We start from the raw sequence: 18,991 nt of genomic DNA on the forward strand, positions 1-18,991 counted from the left end.
TATCACTTACCAGAAAACAAAGCACTGTTTCATAAGCAGTTTTCTACTCTTGGCTTGTACTTCTATGACCTTAATTATCCCAGGCTACTATTTGATAAACATAATAAACAGTGAAGGTGACTATTTGATAAACATAATAAACAGTGAAGGTGTTGAAATGCTTAAGTTATATTTGCAGCTTGGGGAAACTTGGTGATTCAGTGGAACATTTCTTGGAACAATTGTGTTTGAGCTGGTTTTATCCTCACTGAGATGACTCAGATAGTAAACAGGCAGTAGTTCAGCTTGAGTCTTTATTCTTACAGAACATCACCCCATGGGGTTTTTCATTTATTCATTACAAAGTAGGACCTTGCCAAGTGGCAAGAGAAACAGCCCTTCAGAAAGGTTCGGTATACAAACAGCACAGATAATAATCACCAACATGCATAGTAATATAAAACCAAAAACATATTAGAGGAAAATACACCACTTTAGACATGATACAAAATCAACACAACTGTCCCAGTACTCTTAAACTGAGCCAAACAGGGAAGCAAAAGAAAAAAAAAAGTCATGAAATGCACTTTTTCCCCATTATTTACTGTATGTTTTCTTTTTTTTTTTTGTTGTCAAATCTCATTCAGAGACATTATTTGGTGATTATTTTTGGGCAGACGTGTAACAGTAACATGTTATTCTGTACAGTTATTCTGCCACAAAGGAGGGAAATTAACAACTTAATTAATGTTCTCCACAACTGAAGGCAAAATGACTTTTCCTTAAAAATAAACAAACAACTTCAAATAAAAACAGATACTCAATGCATTCTGATGAACACAGATTAAAAAAAGTGTAAATACACATTACAATATTATAATACAGCTGGAAATCCCAATCACACTTTAAAAGATGGATGCATCATGTCTTGCATGCGCCATGTTTTGACACACAGCTTCTTGACATTCACTCAGTATGATTTGGATAGTTGTAGGAACCATACTTTTAAATATTTTTCTTTGTAGTTAAAATCCACAATACCACTCCATGAGGTATTTGAACAGTGACTAGAGTTTCGGCCAATGTAACTAAGTCCAGCGATGAGCCACAGTGAAAGAAGTGATTATTGCTTCCAGTGACATTTAAGGCAGTAATGTGGTAGAGGAGTTTTCTGACCTTCACACATTAGCTGAAATATCTTTGCACAACATGCTATGCAGGCACACTGAAGTAACAAATACAACGAAAAAAAAAAAAAGAAAAAATACAGAAGTGTTAAAAAATCCAATAGTTAAAAGGAAGAATTAATCCTGTGGTGAAGTGTAGATTTGCAGATTCTTAGCTGCAGGAAAAGTGATCCCACTGTAAACTACAGTTCTGCATACATTACAAACTAAACAGTACAGTACAAAAACAACTAAAAGGCACATTTTTTAAAAGGACAGGAGAGGAACAATGAGGAGGAAGATGAATGGGTGAGGAGAAGGAAAACGTGTGATCTCTCTACAGGAAACAGATTCATAAAATGTTGCTAAAGGGGAATGGGCTGGTAGTTTAGTCTTTCCCTGGTGTTATTCACAAAACAATGGGTCGTTTTAATGGTCATTAAATAAAAAACATTTAAAAAGTCTATTTAACGTGTTTTTTTTTGTTTTTTTAAATGCCATTTGTTCATGTCTTCTCATTGCTAACATACCAAAGCCTCCAGTGTTGCTCTGCGCCCGAACATGGACCAGTAAGGGACTCCTTTCGTCTGTACCTGCGTGGTTCTAAAATTTGTGAAAGTTTTGTAAAAAAAAAAACAAAAAAAACAACCCAACAAAAAGCAGAAAATAATCTAAGCCTACTGGTGTCGTCTAAACATTATCTGAGAGCTGGAGGTAAAAGTTGAGATGTGAATATTTCATCTTCACATCTTAAATACGCAACATATCTCCAACTACTGTCTCACTACATACAGATAATTACAGATTTTTACAAAAAAAAAAAAAAAAAAAAACCTTTCCGACTGGAGTGAAAACAAATGTTTGTGATACTTTACAGCAGAACAGTTTGGTAATTAGAAAATAACATGCTGCACATTGGTGTATGAGCCTTGATTCTTTAATTCTAATATTTTCCAGACATAAAAAGCTAATTGTTGTTTGTTATCTAACAAAGCAAGCAGAGCTACAGCTGTTGAAAGCTGAACTCATTGATCAAGAAGGGGAAGAAGAAATCCGATCACATTCAAGGAAATTGCAAAATCAGACCTCTTTCACAAATGCACCATTGAACAGAGCAAGTGTCGCACTCTCTTTGTTCTTTGGGTGCAATTTCTTTGTTCTGGTGTGTGAGAGAGAGCGAGCCCTGTATTGCTGCACATTATTTGCATTTTTTGCAGTGAGAGAAACAAGATGTACTTGCATCACAACATTTCATTGCAGTTCATGTTTCCTGTCAGCCGTGCCAACACTTGAGTTAGTGATCATTCAGTTAAAGATGAGGGAGATGGCTTGCTGCATTCAGGTTTCTGAGAGGGCATATGACACAGTGATGTCACTTATGAAAAGCAAAATTCGATAAATAAAAACACTTTTTGTCGACATTTGTGAATTACAGTATATCGTCACCATTCTGGTGGACTGATCATTCCTTTGGGATGAACTCAGTTTCTTGTGCAAATTTTTTAAAAAGTTTTCCAGGAGCCTCGTAGGCTGACAGAACTGAATGTCTCAGATTGTCAAAGCATGGATGCAAAAATATACTTAGATATATATACAACTACAAAAGTCTGCTTTTTATTAAGTATCTAAATAGTGAAGAGGTATAAGTTGTTTTACTTTCTGCATTTGCTCAAAAAATTGAAGTTCTTTTCTTGTTTTTTTTCTCAAATTTTCTTAGGGAAATTCACTAAAAGTGTTCTTTGGTTTGAACTGGGTTCTTTTTCGAGTGGGCTTCTTTCATGTGTGGACGAGAATACAAGTGCTCGTAATCACCAAAAATTCACTTTGAAACTGTACAAAATCATGTGCATAATGTCGAGCCTTTGCAGCTGTTCCCACTCTATGACGCTTTGCCTCGCAGGCGAATGGACATGTTCGCCTCCTGCAGTTCCCATCCCGTCTCTCTGTCTTCTGAAGTCTCCTCAGCAACTGGTTGTTTCCAGTAGCTGCTTGGCTGCTGATGGATCCTCACTGGCATTGGCCATCTTGACAATAGGAGCCGTGGTTTGTGCTGGTTTCTGCTTGCGTTTAATATCAAACACATCCCATTTTCCTGACAGCAAGCCTTTGTTGAAAATAATGGATGCCAGCCATGAGAATAGCAGAATGGACACTAGAGACATGATCATGATGGTTGTGCGGAAGGGGAAGAACTGGGTTAGCTTGCCCTCTTTGTCCAGCCGGCAGCCAGGGAACCTGATTGCGGGCGGAAGGCCAAGGAGGGGCTCGCCGCTTAGTACCCTCATGGCAAAGCCAATGATGTAGCCAACAGTGGCTCCATAACCATTAGACACCTTGAAGAAGAGGACGCAGACCAACTGAGGAAACATGATGGTGTATGACATGTCCACACCCACAATCCAGAAGACCAGGACACTGCTATCCAAGAAGGTTAGGGCAGTGCCAGCAAAACCCACCACCACCACTGAAATCCGGATCACCCACTGCATCTCATAGTCTGAAGCCTGTTGGAGCAGAAGGAATGGGAACTAGTCAGGCAACTTTCACCTTACATCTTGTTATACAGTGTCTGAATCAAACAATTGTCTGGTTTTACAGCCTCCAAGGGCAAGAGATTGCTAAAAAACAAAACATCCATGGGAACCAGCACTGAAGTGGCCTATTGTGTGCAACATTCTTTTAAGGAACGAAACAGAAATATACAGTTGATTTTTTTCTTCTTTTTTTTTTTTTTAAAGAAAACATAATAAACAAAGCTCCATATGAGACTGTAGGCTGTCTGTACAGTATGTACAGTATTGGGTGTACAATAAAACTATACAATGTCTGGTTTATTACACTCTACCCACACAAATATCTTTGTAACATTACATCAGACAAAGACACTACAATTATTCCCTCTAAGCGGTTTCTGTTCAAATGAAAGTTCAAATCAAAGCAAGAAAAAGAAAGGAAAAATTTTATGAGCCACACCCAAAACTATGAAGATGGATCCTTTGGGGAACATAAACTAACAATCCAGTTCCTTCTACCAACTTTGAGCCACCAAGCTGATGGTTATTGCAATGTGACTTTAAAAGTAGTTCTTGCAAACAAAAGCTAAACTACCAAAATGATTAAGTGCTCCTCTAAATATTCTCCTGTTTGTTTGTGAACACAATAAAAAGGACAACCAGTACATCAAACTGTTACATCCCCCACTTAAAAGGGCATATACATTGTTTGAGCTTTCTCACCTGCTTCCTAATGATGTTTTTGTAGATATTTGAGGAAAACAATGAAGCAGAAGACAGCAGGGCCGAGTCCATGGAGGACATGACAGCTGCAGCTACAGCGCCAATGCCGATGACTGAGATGTAGGTAGGCGTGAGGTACTGCAGAGCAATGGGGAGGATGGATCCTACCTGTCCACGGTCATATGGAGTGGGCAAACCATATGCAGTTGAGTTCCAGTCTGGGAGGATTTCAAGGAGAATATTGGATTTAGGAATTTCAGAAGACAGTAATTAATAATAGAAAGCTTAACTCAGTGGTAAAATGCTTGTTTCCAATGGAGAAACATAAGGCACAAAGCCAGGAGAAACTTATGTCAGAATTTTCCAGAGGTGTAACTTCAGAAGGTGTACCTGTTGATGCTGCCACAGCCCCAACTAGCACAGATGGGATACCCAGCACCAGGCAGCAGGCTGAAGAAGCAAAGCAGGTCACTTGAGCCTGGGTGTAAGATGAAGCGGACAGGATTCTTTGGTAGAACGCCTGGTAGGCCAAGCCGCCCAATGCCTGGCACAAAAACAAGGTTCAAGCATGTTGACTGGGAAATGTTGACAGAAATACAGGACAAGAACAATTGTTATGCTTGGCTGTTTTCTCACTAAATGAAAAAAGTCTGTTTAATTGAATGGCAGGGCTAAATTTGATTTAGCTTTTCTAATGGAAGATAATGACTTTTAGCTTTCTCTGTGTATATGTTTGGTTATGACAACGTCCCGAGTTTCACTCACCAGCAGCATGAAGTCATCAAACCACTTGCCGGCCTCATTGAGCTCAACAGTGCCCACCCAGGGAGCCTGAAAGGTCTCATTGTATGCAGTCAGTGAGATGTCTACTGAGTGAGGGTTGGTCAACAGGAAAGGAACACACACCCACTGTAAACACAAGGACACAGTTAATCTGATTAAAAGCCCAGTAGGGGAAGTTTTCAGTTCAGATTTTTGCAATCAAAATGTGGAAAAAAAAGAAAAAAACCTGCAAATGTAACTAAGTGAAACACAGTAGTCTTAGGCTAAGTCTCAGTTCTATCTTTTACCCTTTCCCCTAGCCCTAGCCCTATCCCTATCCCTATCCCTATCCCTCAGCCCCCCAGTGGAGGGGTAAGTGTCAAGTGGTGAAAATGTTCCCTAAGAAATGGGATACCACTACACCATGACGACGTCATCAAGTGATTGTTTCCAAGATGCTGTTGTCATCAGCTGTGCTACTTTCTGTTGTCTGGGCATTCGGTATATCTCCCATTTTTTGTATGTGTGGCCGGAGGTTCTTTTCCTCCAGGCCACGACATGGCGCTGTGGTGCCAGAGTGTCACGTGTTGACAAATTGGCAATACAGCGCAGGTCAAGATCTCCTCCTCCTCTGGCTTTCTATCTGGCTGTGGTGGTGCGACAGCAGTGTGATCTGTTTCCATCAAAAAGGTAAGTCTCGCTACCAGATCCTTATCCACTCAGTTTTCGTGTGTTAAGCAGTTTCTCACTCGTAGCTGAGCTGATCACTCATGTGGGGTGAGACTGGCGCACCGCAGGATTGTTTACATGTGATGCTGCAGATCTGTGGTGAGTTCGCACTGTCTGTGATGTTCTGGTGTGTCATGATGGCCTTTTGCTGATTAGGGTGTGTGTGTGATTTTAATCATGCTGCAGACAGTCTTTCAGCTCCCTCTGTCCCCTCTGCTCTGCGCTGATGCTGTGGCAGCGGTATGTATGGGTATAATTGTCGCCATAAATCTGCATCATCTGCTTCACCCTACACTACCTTTGAGTGCTGCGAGGGGCCTCCAACTGGAAGTGGTTGGCCCTACTTTCTGGGCCCACCTTAGTGTTGTATTTTAACTTTTTATTCTGTGTGCAGGTGCTGTGGGCCTGAGGCACCATTCCCTTCCCTGGTGGTGTTTCTTTCTTCACGAGTGTTCATTTGGGGTGCAGTGCACAGGTGGTTTGGTTTGAAAGTTTTCTCCTTTTTGTTTAAATGCTGCTATGGCCCATTTTCACCTCCTGCACTTGAGCTGGTAGCTTAGTGATTTTAAATAAGATTTAGATTTATTTTGCATTTTGTTCAAATAAAAGTTGTTTTGTAACTTGAACAGTCTCTGCCGAGTGGTGAACGAATTTGTGTGCCTAACCAGCGTGTTCCTGGTTAGCGGTTTCCCAGGGGCAGCATTCCCCCTGGTTGGCGTTGTCAGCAACATATTTCTGCACTTTATGCTTTCATCGCACCACATTCTGGCGTTGTCGGCAGGATATTTCTGCACTTTACGCTTTCATCACGCCACATATGCTTGTTGGCTAGTCACCTTTCCTGCTAACCACACCTCTTTTATGAATGCTCTGCATCGAAAGTAGAAATTTTTTGTTTGTTTTCATTAGCCAAATGCATTCCATTACACGGGTCAGATACAAGTTGTCTATGAGATACATAGTTTTATTTATTTATTTTTTTCAAATGTAGATATAAATACAGACTATAGTAGTAATTGTATAAAAACTTTAATGCTGTGTAAACTGCATAAACGGGAACTGCTGTCCCTTGAACGCTGTTTTGCAGACATTGTATTCACAACATGGGAATTGCACGTGTAACTTCTTTATGTAATTATAACTTAATAGAGGCTTTTTAACAGAAATTAGTACAAGAACAGGAACGCAAACAATAAACTCCTCTTTTTCTGCTCTGTAGTGGATAAGTGCCCTTGTGTGTTCTGGTGTCCCTGGTTAAAACATATGATACAATTTAGCACTGTGCACAAAAGTAAAGGAAATGCTACAACATATAGATTGTCACTGAAAGAAAACAGCAACAGTGGTTTTATTCATTCATATATCAAACCAGCAGTTCAGCAAATGCTAGCCTTTTGTGCGAATCGTAGCAAACTTTCACAGAGCAGAAAATACTATCATAAAATAAAACGCCATAATTTCAGTCTTGTTATTGAATCGTATTTATTGCTAAAAATACTTAAATTTGTAAACCTCTTCTTCAGCATTGGTAGACATGTTGCCGGTGAACGCGCTGTACAGGAACTAGTAATTGGCAGCTGTACGCTTCTACCCCTTCTTCAATGAAGTGTGGTCCTGGAAAATCTTCACTTTAAGGGGTGTGTAGCCCTCACCCTTCCCCCTTAGCCTTTGTCCAAAGGAGAATTTGGATACCCCTTCCCCCCACATGATTGCGCAAAATGAAGGGATAGGGCTAAGTGGAAGGGGGAAGGGGGAGAAGTGAGAATCACCCTTAATTTCATGTTTATAATCCAGTAATTAGTCTTGACCGATACATTGTTCCACACTTTTTTTTTTTTTTAAAGAAATATATATTGGCATGTTCTCCTAGACTTTACTTTAAACTTTTCTTTTGGATGAAGAATGAGTTTTTGGCTGATTATCAAACTTGTATAACATGGGTCAAAAGAGTTACTTCATTAGCTTTAGCTTGACAAGCTAGCAAATGTAAGGCTGATGTAGCTTAGCACATAACATCTCCTATCAGTCCAAACTGTGCTGCAAAAGAAGTTTGGAGAATAGCTGGGAGAATAGCTGGCACTGAAGTCAGTTGTGAAAACATGTATGTAGAATAAACTGTGATCATTTTAATCCAGTTAGTGATTACAGCCTGTATGAACATTGAGCTAACAATGCTATAGCTGCTGTATTAGAAGTTATTTCCACCTGCTGGAGCTACTTGCTTAAGCATTACTACATTCCTATTCAGCTCTCAATTATTGAGCCTTTAGAGTAGCTCTGTCACAAAGACGAGCAGAGAAACCTGAACTGTACAAGTTGTCAAGCAGATTTATATAAAGAAATTAAAGATCTAACGCACTCTGATAAGTCTTTGTTTCCTTTTCTGGATGGCATCCACCCCCAACCACCCCCCACCCCACCCCGCACCACACACACAGCAGGTAATTTAACCAGCATGCATTGTGATGAAGTTACCTTGGGACCTTATGAAATTGTATCCCTTCATAATACTGTCATCCATGTCTATCTTTTCTTTTGTGTGAGTAATCTGATAGGCTACATGCTTGACATAGAAAAGTGACGCTTTAAAGTTGCAAGATACTGACGTAAACATGCCCCTATGTGAATAAGCCAGGAGATGTTTACGCACCAGGCTGACAAAGATGAGAATGAGCTGGATGACATCTGTGTAGGCCACAGAGTACAGTCCCCCCAGCAGTGTGTAGACTATGGCCACCACTGAGGAAATGATAATGGAGTAGACGTAGGGGAGGTCCAGGATCACACTCATAGTCCCACCTGGAACAAGACAGCAGAGCAATGAGTATTGAAAAGACTGAGCAGTTTACAGCAAGTTGATTAATTCACAAATACATGCAGATAATTACTGTCAGTGTTTGATTAACGTAATTATTAGGGTCTCAGTCTCTCTCACTCATACAGACCCACATTCGTTCATCCACTTACATGTTCATAAGATTTAAAAAGAAACATGACATTGTTATAACTGTTCATTAGGGATACACCGATCCACATTTCGGGAATTCTAATCCAATACCGATATCTGAAATTTGAATATCTGCCGATACCAATATTTGCCAATATCAAATCTGTTTATGTGAACATTATTGTGGTTATTATTGCTGTTATAACGGTGTAAGATTTCATTAGGTTGTAATAAATTACCCATCCTTTCTGAAGTTACCTCACCAAAACAAATATAACATTACAGATCTAACAATTTCAACAAGTTTTATTTTGATTCAGCACATTTTACCTAAATACAACTATAAATGTGTGGTTTTGAAACAAAGATCTAGCTTTTAGTGTAATAAAAAATGTCACATTTTAACATTCAAGGCATTTATTTCTTTAAAAACATGTCCGAAGCATGTTATCAAACACATCTGCACTAGCTTGACTAGTGTGGTATCGGCTGTGGTATCAGTACACTTTTATTAATACCATGTTCGAGTACACACACTTGGTATTGAGCCAATTATGATACTGGTATCGGTGCATCCCTACTGTTCATTTAATAAAATGCAGTATTGACACTCAGATTTTATGAACAAAAAAACAACAGATGATATATGAATAACTAAGACCAAAAAAAAAATTATAATTTAAACCTAGGTGACTATTATTTAAACCTTTCAGGTGCATCAAAAAATTCACGTGAAGCATAAGGCCAACAAAAAAGCAAAATGATAATATGGCTAAAACGCTTAATACAGGCAGACACAATTCATTAGTGATGACTCCAAAACATTGTTTTTTTAACCATCTTCGGTGATTTATCACAGTTTTAATATAGATGTTTCTAGTTTTAAAAAAAAATCAAGATGGTACAGAAAACTGTCTGTAAATCATGAAAGCATAATAAAAAAAAAAACCAACTTGATAAAGACATCTGTTACTTAAACAAGGCAAGCAAAACATCGCTACCTTCACCGTCTCTTCTCCCACATTGCCAAGGATCTCCCTGCCGCAGCCTGCAGCCACACCACAACAATGCCCTTAAACAGAGAAGTGTCAGATTGGCACCATCGATCTCCACTCACCCCCCTGCTGTCTTCTAGCCCCCACCCCAGTGCTCCCACCACTTCCTTATCTCAACTTTCTGACTTTAAACCACCTTGCAGATACATATCTTTTGCTGTTTGACCATTTTTTTTTTTTTACATTAAAATCTAATTATTGTGGAGGTTTTCTGAAATTAACTAAATTTCCCACCTACTTCCCCATTGTTGTATCATCTAAAATAAACTGTTGAGGAATTTCTCCTTTTCAGAAAGACTTTTATACAAAGAGTAAAATTAAGACTATATAATTTATAGTTTACATTATAGATGCATTTGTGCTCTGTCCGTTACGTAATTTAGTACTGAGTGGTTTATACATGTATATAGTATTTTTTCCACCTTTTTTTTTTTCGAGCCTGCACACTGTGGCTTGGGGTAGAAAGCCTTGGGTTAAACCAAAGAGACTTGTCTTTGCCAGCTGATATCCAAACCTGGACTCTATGTGTCAATGCACCTCTAAACGTACGAGGATCTTGGTGTTGTTTGTTCGGTTACTTATCATATGGTGGGACATTACGTAACATAATCACTATATCGTAAATAATTCCTGGGTGGTCTGTTTTCCAAATATAGTACTTGACCTGATCGGTGCCGTGCTGAGCTGTGCTGTTCCTCTACATGCTAAACTTAGCAAGAGGAAAGGTGGAATGATATTCAAGGGCTTCTAGGGCTTAATGGGCAGCACCAGGGATGGACCTACATACCCCCTGTGTTGTTTTTAGATTCTTGCCCCACTTACACACACACACACACGCACACGCACACACACACACACACACACACACACACACACACACACACACACACACACACACACACACACACACACACACTCCCTTCATAATTGTACTCTCTAATTAATTTTGTCTTGGCAGAAATTTGACCAGGGCTATAAGCTCTTGGTTGCACCCTGATACATGATAGTTCACAAAAAGTGTGTTTTATAAATTAAATCCTTTTTGGCACTGATTTACCACCACACAGTCATACACCCCCTCAAGCAGACCGTCAGCTCTGTTAAAACTACACAAACAGTCTCCCGGCAACGCTCAAGTGGTTGAAATGCTCAGCGCAGCCTGTTGGGTGTCAAGTGTTTCTGTGCGTGTCTATTTGATGCCAAGTGGATGTCAGGGATGTCTGCTTAACTGCCCAAAAACAACGTCAGGAGGTTTTACTAAGAAGTGAGGTGTCCCCTGGTGCTATATTTATTTAACTGGTTTAGACAACCATGACAGAAACATTTCTGCCTCCCTACCAATATTTTTGCAGTGAGTCAGCAAAACCTAAATGGACCCAACACTGTCAATAAACTTTTTGTAAATCTGTTAAAAAAAATGTATGATGATTTGCACAGGTCATTTATCTCTGTCAGAGTTATAGTTGTGGAATAAACTTTAGAAAAAAGTCTGATGGAACAACAATCAACAAGTTGCTCAATGCTTAACCCTCTATTTTTTCAAACAACATTGGTAAATGAAATAGCATTGAAAACACTGCATTCACATATTTGTTCACACAAGCACACGAACACCCACACATTTTTATTAACTGAGGACATAACAAAAGAGTAATGTTATGACATACAGTAGCATACATAACAATGGATTCATCAACATGAATCTGGCCAAAATTTTCACACTACAAACTAACAACTATTGAAATATCTATACTCCTACTACTGTAGTACTAATCAGCAGCTATGGTTATTTTTAGGGACTGAACGTTGTTGTGTGTATGCTAACGGCTAACATATGGTTTTCAGCAGAGCCACAAAGACAGATGTGAAACAACAGTAATGTTTTTTTTTATTTCAAGCTATTTGCTAAACAAGTCTTATGTGCTATATATAAAAAATATGACTTAAGATTCTTACACGTTTCAAAGAAGTGGTAACTAAAAGCAATTTCAGTCTCAGGTTATCTAATGAGATGTGAGGGTGCTTTTAGCAAGTGAGCCAATTATTCTAAAGTTACCTTAATTACTTTACTGAAAATACTAAACTAAGTTGAGAAGTTTGAATAATGATAACAACTATTTTACAATTATTGTTCAATGATCACTTCACAAACTGCTGAAAGATCAAGTCAAAGAATCTCAGACAAAAATATATAGAACTACTGCCATAGGTTAGGAACAGTTAGCTTTTGTAATGTTAGCATCATTACGTACATCTGCTTGTGTTTAAAAACATGTTTGTTTGTGTCAGCTTCAAGATGCAGAGCGAGTGTGACATAAATTTTGGATAATGCACATTTTGGATAATGTGTGATATGGATAATGGGACATATCACACAAAAATTGTTATTTGAAGAAATCGGTATGTATATAATGATCTACTAATCAGCTTAATGCTAATGAAATGACATCTAAGAGGCTAACTGTTATTTAAAAATTGTATTGGGTTTGATTAATAACAATTAAACAAAATACAGCTATGTATAAGCCATTCTTCTCTACAATCTATCTATCTATTCATCTATATATACATATAAATATATATATATATATATATATATATATATATATATATATATATATATATATATATATATATATATATATATATATATATATATGTACACATACATATATATATATATATATATATATATATATATATATATATATATATATATATATATATATATATATATATATATATATATATATATATATATATATGTATGTGTACACACAGAAAAAGTAAACCCAAAACTTCTTCTGCTAATGTACCAATCATGTTCATGAGGACAGGAATCTTGAGAACGCTATGCTTTAGCATTAATGATAGCCATGCCTAATGTTTGGAATTGTGTCAGAGGATCTGAATGGTTTGCACCTTTGCTGCTGCTTGAAAATCTTACATTTTCACAACTTTTCTCAGCCAACAACGTTGACAGAGTGATGCAATAGCAATGTCACCCTATTTAAAATCAAGAGGCCAAAATATCTACTGAAGAATCCTGATACGGAATACGGATATGAACATGATAACATGCGTGTAGATACTGAATGGCTACCATGCTAATTAGCTAACTAAGACTAGTTAGAGGCTGTGAACTATGTCTGCAATTCTTTGAATTGGAATAACAGGATTGGTTACTGTCACAGTATGACTACATACACTGAAAAACCAATAGCCTAGCTGCGCCTAGTTGATTAGAATCTAGTTGGATGAAGAGGTTGTCAAATTTTTTAAAGTCATGAAAAAAATACTTCTTTGTGATATCTACCTTATTGTGCACTCGTTGTATGCTGAAGCTAAACTTAATATAATATGTTTGAAGGAGTTTACTGTTAAAGGTGTTGCTAGTAGTGATTTAATCCAACTGCTCCCTTTGAGTAGTTTATACCACTTCATGGTAGCCTTGGTGCCAAAAAGCACCATACGACAATGCCCAGCTGATTTTACACTCTGGTAGCACATTATGTACCCTTATCTATTCATGTCTGAATAATTTCACGAGTATGTGTGACCACCCAATATCGTGTTACACTACTCTACAGTGTGTAGTAACTTACCAAGACTGACAAGTGTGCGTGCCACCCACAGCACATCAGCCACAAGTGCGGGAAAGATCAGCGCACTGCTCAGGACGTTCCCATACTTCTTCTGGAACGGGTCCATCATTGTCACGTACTGGTTCTCTCTCATAGGCTTGGCAAAGAAAAAGCCACCTGCAGAAGGAAGATGGTAGAACAAGATGTGATTCCCTTTGTGGAAATCATGAAGCCATCAGCTTTAAGACATATCATTTGAAATGCCACATGAGAAGGAAAGGAAGAGGGTGAGAGAGAATGAGAGGGCAAGTGTGTGAACAATTGTGAAAACAAGTGTTCTCTACAGATAACACAATAAACACCTTGAGCTGAACTCATGGGTCTACTTGGTCAACAATGGACAAGAGCAGAACGGGGAATGTAATATTTCCTGATCAGAGAGACCAGACTTTCCAGTTCCTAATGCGCTAACACCATGCAGGTCATTTTGACAGTGGGTCCACGTTACTGATGTATTTCACTTTTTCCAAAAGGTTTATATACGAACCACAGAGTTTGTTACCACGTTCAGGGTTAGGTTATCTTAGCTTCAGAGGGAACTGATTTCTGCACCTGTTGCCTTGAATCACAATCCTAAACGCATTTCTCATGGAACTATTTTTAACATGAGCGACACTCTTATTGGTGTGCAGAGTCAAATGGGGGTAGGGGTGAAAGGGAGATGCACCGCCGGTCAACAACGCCTCAGCTGAAGACTGAAGTCACTGAGGTTAATTTAAAACTTATATACACTGAAGAATCACATAACTTGTCTTTCTGAAGTGATTTTTGACTCATGTTAGGGTTAAATGACAATTTCAAAGACCTTTGCTATAATATTGTCGCTGAGTTAGTGTCCTAGGACCCTTTTTCCACAGGACTTTCAGAAGTTGATAAAGTTTTGGGGTAAGGATAGGAAGGGGCTTTAAAAAAATATCATATGCAAACAAAAACATTTTTCTACTAAATAATGAGTTTTGACCAATTTACATCTGATTCTATGTCAGTATGCATTATTAAGAAAACGTGCAAATAGCTCATATTATTGTTAGATGATTACTTGCAATATATAATCAATAATTGCAACATATAGTATGGATCTAAACTGTGTGAAAAATGGCCACATTCCACTTCTGCACCATTGTGTGCTCATTAGCTGTAGGACAGGGATCCTCAATTCTAGATATTGCATTTGATATTGCATGTTAAGATGTGCAGAGCATAATCTCAAGCTCTACACTGCGTCTGCGTGTTGCTGCAGGGAAACTTCTAAACCCTGCAGAGCAGAGGATTTTGCAGCAGAGAATGCAGCCTTCATGAACAAACCTGTGCAAGACTGAGATTTTACTGACGTTAGATGTCAACAGTCGTCTATTTTACATACACAGCCATTAAGATAAAAGTCACCAGTGAGGAAGTGGTGAACATTGTTAACATGCTGGTCAAGACAAACCCTTTCTATATGCTCTATGTTGATATATTCTATGTTGATTTGTCTTTCCTGTCGTCTCCACCCCAACCAATTGAGGCAGATGGCTGCCCTCCCTGAGCCGGGTTCTGCCGGAGTTTTTTCCTTCCCACTGTCGCCGCGTGCATGCTCAGGATGGGGGATTAGATCCAAGTCATGACTCGATGCAATCAGTTGGTTTCTATTATAGGATATGTATGAATTGGCTCAAAATTATGTGTATGTTGATTCGTGTATGTAAAGTGCCCTGTGACAACATTGTTGTGAAGTGGCGCTATACAAATAAAGTTGAATTGAATTGAATTGAATTGCTACTCACCCAGGAAGAAGGTCAACACATAAGGTACAGGCATGAGTGCCCAAACTGCACCTAGTGTTGGGTTGTATGTTGCCTCAGCTATACCCAGGATGAAACCTCCGCCCACCCATGTAGCTGCAGAAATAAAAGATAAACAGGCTTTAATAACATGCATTCCACAGAGTTTCTTGCTTGGAGACACACCAGACAACGCTTCTGCTTCCTCACCAGTAAGCGTGAAGATTCCCACAAGAAGATTGATGTTGCGTCCAGCCAGCAGCGTTATCTCCATGCCATCTCCTGAGCACTTTTTCTCTTCCTTCTTGGAACGCATGGATGCCCAGATGCCCGTGCCCAGAATCAACAAGTAGAACGCCGCCATCACCACCAAGCCGGGCACATTGAGGGCCATTATGAACTACTTTTGTTTCTGTTTCCTGTTGAGAGACAGAATAAAACAAGACATTAGAATTTGAGTTAAATGCATCTACAGAAACAAATACATCAACAACGGTTTGCAATGCAAAAAACAGTACAACGCAAAGAAAACATGGCTTTCTCATTAATGGTGTGAAATACTTGCAGGACTGCAGAGCAAGGGGGCAGGGAAGGGAGATTTGCACAAACTGAAGTGCAAACTATAATTCTGGCAAAATGCTACATTGATAATCTGCTGAAAGCTATGAAGAGCAAAAGATTTTAAAAATGAGAAAGAGAGGACAGATTTCTACAAATAAAAAAGAGGTTTTTGGTGGTGAAAAAGAGATTCTGGATGTCTTTTCACAGAAAAGAGAATGATTGGAGGGCTACAGAGGAGAAAAGAAAGAGGACAGAAGCAGCAGCATCTCAGATGACATGCCTCTGCTTGTTCGCAAGATGAGGAAGAAAAAGATAAGTTGGGGTGGGAGATTGGGGGGGGGGCAAAAATTGGATGAGGGATGTAGAGTCGAAAGGGGTCTCACCATAATACTTGGCGGCACTGACAAAGATGGCGGACAGATGTTGTCCCCCATCTTCAGTGGTTGGGCAGCCCTAGTTTGGACCCCAAACATTGGGAAGTGAACACATCTCAAAGCCAAGTTAGTTTGTACAAATGTGTGTGTGTGTGTGTGTGTTTGTGTGTGCATATAGGCTATAACCGTGCAGTGAGAGGGTAACTTCTGTAAAACTAAAAACTAAAAATAATAAGCACGCTGGAAGATGTAAGAGAGAACCCCCCCCCAAACCTTCAACATCACTAAAATGCGCGAGTCGTTCAACGACTGCTATGCGGCTCCAGATTCTCTTTCTGTGTGTGTAATCCAGGTTTTCTTTCCCAGTCTCTTGTAATTACGATGGTGTTTATGCTCAATGCTTTCGCTTTGTCACTCCCCCTACTAATCTGCTTCCATCCTCCTACTCACCCTCCCCACATGTAGATGCACTGCCACTGCTACACTGCCAGATTTTCCCCTTGAGCTTCCGTTACCCAGGGGTCCATTTTTGCACTGCTGTATGTCGGTTTTAACCCTACTTGTGTTTGCAGTCTTGAAATTGATTATTGTCTAGATCAACCTTTCTCTCTTCATGTGTCATGCATGTGGGTCCACATATCTGACAATGAAGCAGTTTCTGATCAAAACATGTTTATTATAGACAGATCTTATAATAAACAGCCATTTTCATGACTAATAAAAATGGCTTATGGTGTTCTCAAAACTTTATGATTTGGTTTTTTTTCCATGCATCATTGAGGATTTCCCCACACTATTCCTCTTTCAGTTTAGATTAGATTAACTCTTCTAAATATCCACTAACTTTCTGTTTTTAATTTTGATGGAATCGGTTCAGCGACCTGCTTATTAGCCTGTTAGTGGCTGGTCCTGGTGTACCTTTATGAAGATATATGACTAACTAAACATTTAGTTCCCCTGCAGAACAAAGTCTGAGCATGTCATGCTAACAGCTGACATGTTGCGGCTTTTGTCAGCACCCGATGACGTAATCTTCTTTATCTGTGTCCAGCTGACAGATGACAAGCACAAGAATCTCCTATCTTTGCTCAGAAGAAAGATCTCTGGACATGACTGCTTTCTCTGTTTGAAAATTCCTCACATTGCTCTCATTCATGCAGGTGCATGAGCACTTCTTGGCACTGGGACTCCTGCTTTCTACGAATAGTCACCTAACTGAGTCACACACTTCATCTCCCTGCCTCTCAGTACTTTTCCGTTCTGACTGACTCTCGCGGCCTGCCTCCTCCACATCTCCATCCCCAGCTGCTTTCTGATGCAGAGAGCGCATTCACAGACGCTATCACAGGAAGACGAGCTGAATGAGTTAAAGATGGAAGAGGCGACTAAAGACTTAAAAAACACACTTTAGGGTCATGTAAGGCCAACCAAAGAAGAAGACCTGCAGTGGATTTCTGCCTGTCAGGGAGCTGCTAACATTAAAGTTCATTTGAGGTGTTGAGGGTGAAGCCGTGTGAATCAGACCTCAGTGAGGATGACTGGTTAGGACAAATGGGAATGACTTAATTGATTCAGCCAGAGGAGAGGATTCAGGGTGACAGCAAGGAAATAGATTTAAATAAAGGAACATAACGCAAATTAAATTATACCCACATCTTGTTATGCAGACAAAACGTTACAGAGCAGTTAATGAAACTCTTCACATCGCATACAGTCAAAAGTCAGGTAGTTTGCACCACATATCCAAAGAGAAACAGTTTCTAAAAAAACACAAATAACTTTTAAAACAACAGTTTAAGTGAATTAAGTTCCAGTTTGATTTGTCTAAATCCAACATACACGACAGTTTGACCATGATTTCAGTCCGTGGTACTTCTCCACTCCGTGACACGACGGAGTGGAAAATTACAGTCTCTGATAGGGAAGCCAGAAAACAAAGATAGGCAGTTATGGTCCAACAAACCACCGGAGCAATTTTGGCTCCTCTGCCTCCTCAGATCTATTTTTCTAGGATAGAGGCATGCACCCTCACTTAGTGAGTCCCAAGCTGAGCATGTTTACAGAGAGTCTGTGCATGCACACATCGTGGACAGCTTTTAGGCCAAACAAAATCACCCAACAAAGGTGTTACATGTAGAAAGCATCATGACAAAAACAATGCACACATTCTGTGAATACATACCTAGAGTAAAGAGTGAGTCAGATCTTAGTGATGATGTGAAGAGAAGACAGAAGTTTGTCTCACAGGTGATAAATTCAGTCCAGGAGGAGAAAGAGTCATTCAAAACTTGTCCAAAGTGTTGAGGAAGTGAGAGAGCGGCAAGAGTCTGGTGTCAACACACAAAAGAAAGTAAAGAAAAGCCTGCAACAACTTTCATTCAAGAAAACAAGACCACTTGAAATGAGCCTTTTCTCCTTAAAGAAAGTGTTCTGCAGTGAGGAGAGGGACCTGATGTGCAAAGCTCATGAGGCAGCTTCAGTGAGGAGGATGGAAGGCTCTAGAATCGGTCCTCCGGCTTCCCCAGTTTTAAAGCTCACATGGTGGGAGGGGACTGATGGTATACAGGAAAAAAAAAAGGCAAAGGAAGCTGCCACTACTGCCACCTGATTGGTGCATCAGAGCTCTTGTCTGCAGCCAATTAGCTGTTCCCAGAATGCAGGGGGCAGCCCCTCCCGCACTGGTACACACGAGGATGGTTTTAAGTGTTATGGCCACACTGGCAACTCAAACAGCACTCGATCAGCACATTTCTGAGCATAATTTCCATTTTACTT

At 39.5% G+C, this 18,991-nt stretch overlaps 1 protein-coding gene across 2 annotated transcripts; it reads right to left on the reverse strand.

Annotated features, from left to right (window-relative positions):
* Positions 1 to 285: 285 nt before the first annotated feature.
* On the reverse strand, positions 286 to 18,730 carry LOC306774575 (high affinity choline transporter 1-like). Of its 2 annotated transcripts, XM_079264672.1 has the most exons (10): positions 18,666 to 18,730; positions 18,399 to 18,543; positions 15,492 to 15,700; positions 15,285 to 15,398; positions 13,480 to 13,635; positions 8,523 to 8,671; positions 5,147 to 5,290; positions 4,772 to 4,925; positions 4,382 to 4,599; positions 286 to 3,649 (listed from the first exon to the last, which is right to left on the reverse strand). In XM_079264672.1, exons 3-10 carry the CDS (start codon positions 15,673 to 15,675, stop codon positions 3,107 to 3,109), a joined length of 1,662 nt encoding a protein of 553 aa, XP_079120798.1. In that variant the 5' UTR covers positions 15,676 to 15,700; positions 18,399 to 18,543; positions 18,666 to 18,730; the 3' UTR covers positions 286 to 3,106. The 2 variants fall into 2 exon arrangements, with proteins under 2 accessions (XP_079120798.1, XP_079120797.1); XM_079264671.1 differs by having other exon boundaries at positions 18,399 to 18,700.
* Positions 18,731 to 18,991: the final 261 nt, after the last annotated feature.

This window comes from Telmatherina bonti, assembly GCF_933228915.1.
Source record: "Telmatherina bonti genome assembly, chromosome: 3".
NCBI classification, from domain to species: Eukaryota; Metazoa; Chordata; class Actinopteri; order Atheriniformes; family Telmatherinidae; genus Telmatherina; species Telmatherina bonti.